At 35.5% G+C, this 4901-nt stretch overlaps 1 protein-coding gene across 1 annotated transcript; it reads left to right on the top strand.

Annotated features, from left to right (window-relative positions):
- Positions 1 to 1347: 1347 nt before the first annotated feature.
- On the top strand, positions 1348 to 3315 carry LOC131149831 (receptor-like protein 33). The gene has a single exon (XM_058100598.1). The coding sequence runs from the start codon at positions 1348 to 1350 to the stop codon at positions 3313 to 3315; it is 1968 nt and encodes a 655-aa protein (XP_057956581.1).
- The last annotated feature ends 1586 nt before the right edge of the window (positions 3316 to 4901 follow it).

Raw genomic sequence — 4901 nt, 5'->3', positions numbered from 1 at the left:
ATTCCAAAACCTGGCCCCCGGCCACAAAATACAATTCGGCATATAGCCATTAATTCAAACTCAGCCCTCGACCGTCAAATAACAATCTGGGCCTTGGACAATCAAACAATACCCGGCTACTGGCTATTAATTCAAACACCTGCATTTCATAAACAATTCCAGTATTTTCACAAGCATTACCAGTATTTCTCAAACAATTCAGTATTTCAAAATCTCAAATCCAGATATACAATAATTCATACAAACTAAGTCATCTGCCACACATATTTCTATGTTTTAACATATCCATATAAATAAACAAACTTTTCACCATTCATTTTATTCAAAAATACCATACCATATATCCTAAGTTTGTAAAATCCATTTCGAACGGTTGGTTTTCAAAATAGCTTTTAAATTCCCAAATGAATAAATAAATAAATATATTTGCATAAACATAATAATTAAACTGATTCAAATTTCATAAAATTACTTAATTTAATCTCCTTACCTGATTCTTGAAAAAAATCGATAACACCCCGACCAACGTCCCAAGTATTCAAAATCCCCTGAAATCCTGAAATTCAAATTTTACCATATTATTCGTCATATTTCCTAGAGTAACTTTTCTTAAAATTTTCCTAAGTTTTGAATACCCTAAATAGCCCAATAAAAGTCTAAATTATCAACTTACCCCTGATTTAGGTTTGGTACCTCGGAACTCCAATTTGAAAACTCGCTTCGACTAGATTGTAGAAAATCTCCCCACGAGTCTCTTGGCAATTTTCGTTCGTTAATGGGGCTTATAGTTTAAGAGAAATTGAGGTAAGTTTGAGATTTGACCTTACTCCAAGAGATATGCCTACGCTGCTTCTACGACATATCCGCTCCGGTAGAAATGTCTGTAGCAGCGAGTAGAACCTAACGGTATTTTCAGATTTTTGATCAGCCGAATAATGGAGACAAGATGGAGGAGAGTGGGAGAGAGATAGATTTAAACTTTCCACACTTTGACTGAATCAGAGAGCTCATTTCTTGGCCGCGTCCCCAATGTCTGATTACCCCTGCTAAATTCTTTTCGTGATTCTATCTTCTTCTCTCAAACTCTCTCACATCTCTCAATCTCTCTGATTGTGAATTGCAAGGAGAACTCCCAATTAACCATAATATTCTCACCCTGCCAAACCTAGCAAAGCTCGATCTTTCCTCAAACCCATCCCTCACCGTCATCTTCCAGATGTTGTTTACAACACCAGTTCCCTCATTTGGTTGGATCTATCTTATACTGGATTTTTCGGAGAAGTACGCAATCTCAAGTCCCTGAAGTATCTAGATCTCTCCAGCTGCAACTTCTCTTCTACAATTCCTATGTCCCTTGGTTCTAGCATCAACCAACTCCAAGTACTTGACTTCTCTCGTAACTCTCTCCATGGCACAATACCATCTTGGTTGTTTGCTCTGTTATCCTTGCAACAGTTAGATCTGAGTGACAATCAACTTGCTGGTCCTCTTCCTTCTCAACCAAGTATATACTTTTCACATCTCACACACCTCAACTTGTTTGGCAACTCTCTTAGTGGCACAATACCATCTTGGGTGCTTGCTCAGTCATCCTTGCAAGAGTTAGATCTGAGTCATAATCAACTAACTAGTCCCATTCCTGAGTTTCAATCTTTTTCATTGGAGAATATAGATTTATCATACAACAAGCTCTATGGTCCCATCCCAAAGTCAATCCTCAAGCTCCTTAACCTCAAGAATCTTGATTTTTCAAACAACAATTTGTCATTGACTCAAATAGATGACATCGGCCTTTCCTTCCCTAATTTGACTAAACTATATTTGTCCTCTTGCAACATAAGTGAATTTCCAAATCTAAAGGGCTCAAAGAACCTAGAATTGTTGGATCTATCTGCCAACAAAATCGTTGGAGAGATCCCTAAATGGACATTCAATATGTGGAATAATTCCTTGACATTTTTAAATCTTTCTCATAACTTTTTGACACATGTGGATGAAAATCTTCCTTGGAAGAATCTACAGTATCTTAATATTCAGAACAACATGATTCAAGGATCACTCCCAATTCCACCATCCTCCATGAATATTTTTTTAATCTCAAATAATCATCTAACAGGAGAGATTCCTTCTTTGATTTGTAATGCGAGTTTCCTTCAAGTCCTCAATTTATCCAACAACAGCTTAGGTGGCATGATTCCACCATGTTTGGGAAACTTTAGTGATAACCTTTCAGTTTTAGATCTTCGTATGAATCAATTTAATGGTACCATTCCCGACACTTTTGCAAACGGCAGCACCTTGGAAACTCTTGGCCTGAATAGCAATCAACTAGAAGGAAAAGTGCCGCGATCTTTGGTCAATTGTATGGAGTTGGAAGTTCTAGACCTTGGAAACAACAGAATAGTTGACACGTTCCCCTATTGGTTGGGAAGCCTCCCAAAGTTGCATGTCCTCATCTTGCGGTCCAACAAATTTCATGGCCCCATAGGGTCCATAGGGAGCAGTTCAAAGACTCAATTTTCCTTATCCGAGTTTCGTGTCGTTGACTTGTCTTCAAATAATTTTACTGGTCATTTGCCATTAAAGCATTTTGAAAGTTGGAAAGGCATGATGAATGTGGATGAATCTAAATACATATTGCAATATATAAGTACAATTTCTTATTATCAAGATTCCATGACGGTAACGATGAAAGGATCCGATGTTCACATGGAGAAAATTTTGACAATCTTCACAATGATTGATATGTCAAATAATAGTTTCAATGGGAAGATTCCAAAGTCAATTGGAAAGCTTAAATCACTTCGAGGACTCAACTTTTCACACAATAGCCTTACGGGTGATATTCCAACGTCATTGGGAAATTTGACAACACTTGAATGGTTGGATTTATCTTCAAACAACCTTAGTGGTGAGATTCCTAAGCAATTGGCAAGTTTGTCAACTTTAGGAGTCTTAAACCTCTCCCAAAACCAACTGTTTGGGCCCATACCTCGAAGCACCCAATTTGATACATTTTCAAACTCTTCATATTCTGGAAACTTGGGATTGTGGGGGTTTCCACTATCGAAAACTTGCAGAAATGATAATGCGACAACACCAACATCTTTTATGTTCCAACAAGATGATGACTCACACTCTATAAGTGAATCCTTTTGGGAAGCGGCATTGATTGGATATGGTTTTGGAATTGTGTTTGGATTGGTTGCTAGGTTTTTTATGTTTTTAATTGGAAAACATAATTGGTTCGTTCACATGATTGAGGGGGTTGAAAAGAAGAAGGTGAAAAGATTGAGGAGAAGTGGTTGCAAGTAAGGACTAAGAAGAATTTGATTTTGAATGTTTTTAACTAGTGAGTGATGCAAACCTTAATAAATATATCTTGCACTATTTAATTATGGGGCTATATATGCAATATGTTTCTTAATGATAGTATGTAATTCAAGCTTGTCTTAAAGGAGAAATGAGAAACAATGTAATCTACGAAGAACAACACCTTCTACCATGTTATCTGAAAGGTATCCTTCGGATGGATAGGTGGGGTCTTGTTTCTGTTTGTCGTTAGTTCATTACTAGAGTTTTGTTTGGTGTATTTTGTTTTGTTTTTGGTTGTTTTTATGTTTTTATCTCCTTTGTTAGTTATGTTTAATTTTATTTGTCCTAATTTGATTGGTTGGTTTTAACTTGTAACCACGGTATTCCTCCGCCAAAAGTGAGGGTTCATTAATAAATAAATGGAGGTGCCGCCCTCTTTTACCAAAAAAAAAAGGCTTGTCTTAAATTTAGTAGTAAATATTTATTTTGCATGTCATACTAATTTGCTACAACGTTAACAAAAAAAAAAAATTGTGTGTGTTGATGAAAATGATTTCATCTTTACATATTGAGCATAAAAGGCAGAAGAAATCGATTTTTGTGTGTAGGGTTTTTAGTGGTTGGAAAGAATATGTTAAATTATATGCGTAAAAAATAATAGCTGAAGTATAAATGCAATTAGCAATGAGCAATGAGACATTAATTAATCTGGTGTTGAGGATATCATATTGCATCTTAAATAATAAAGGATCAAATATTTCAAACTAAAATTCTTTATTGTCCAAAGTTTTTACAGTTGCAAATATACAACTCATTAGAGGGTTCTGCAACCAGTTAGCAAGTCCAAAATGGAGCAAAGATTTCAAATTTTTTTAAAAAGTAATTTTTATGCAGTGAGCTATCAACAAAAATCCTTGGCGGGAGTCACTAAAAGGTTGGATTCGGAACAAATATTATTGTTGGTTTAGTTGCGATCAGATCAATGACTCCATCAAAAGAAAAAGTTAGAATAGATTCTCAAAATTAATCATCAATTAATTTAGGATCCTCTCATCAAAATTGAGAGCTAAATGCAGATTGTAATAAAAATTGTTCTGCTTTCTTGTAATGTGTGAAATTTACTCAGCCATTCTGTAAAATTGAGAGGTCAATTAAGTCTCTTATATCATTATTTATTTGTTTATTTTTTGTGAGAACATGAATCGGCACAGATGCTCTCATTGATCATTAGGAGAAACAGAGTGTGAAGGCGGAAATTTCACGTGAAGGGGATGGCAGTGTCAAATTAGAAACAGCTGGTCTTCCAACTGGCTGGGGGCAGAGAAAAAAAATGAAAGAAAAAAAATGAAAAAGCAGGTAGTGAATGGATGATTGGATTTTGAGTGGGGAGTGAAGACAAATTGTTGGGCCATCATACTACTGAATCTGCAAAATAATTAAGAGACTTTTGGTTGTGCAAAAGTATAATTAAGAAAATGTGTGCTTCATGAGGAGGGGCAAAGCCATGTGTACGCAACAAACATTTAGGGTTATTAATCAATATTAACTGAATTTTTGAGTATTGAGTATTTATTTAAAAGTAGAAA

The sequence above is a fragment of the Malania oleifera genome, chromosome 1 (assembly GCF_029873635.1).
Source record: "Malania oleifera isolate guangnan ecotype guangnan chromosome 1, ASM2987363v1, whole genome shotgun sequence".
In the NCBI taxonomy this organism is placed as follows: Eukaryota; Viridiplantae; Streptophyta; class Magnoliopsida; order Santalales; family Ximeniaceae; genus Malania; species Malania oleifera.
This window is presented reverse-complemented; position numbering and strand designations above follow the sequence as displayed.

Coding starts and splice junctions, on each gene's coding strand:
- LOC131149831 (XM_058100598.1), top strand. CDS start 1,348: ATGTCCCTTGGTTCTAGCATCAACCAACTCCAAGTACTTGACTTCTCT.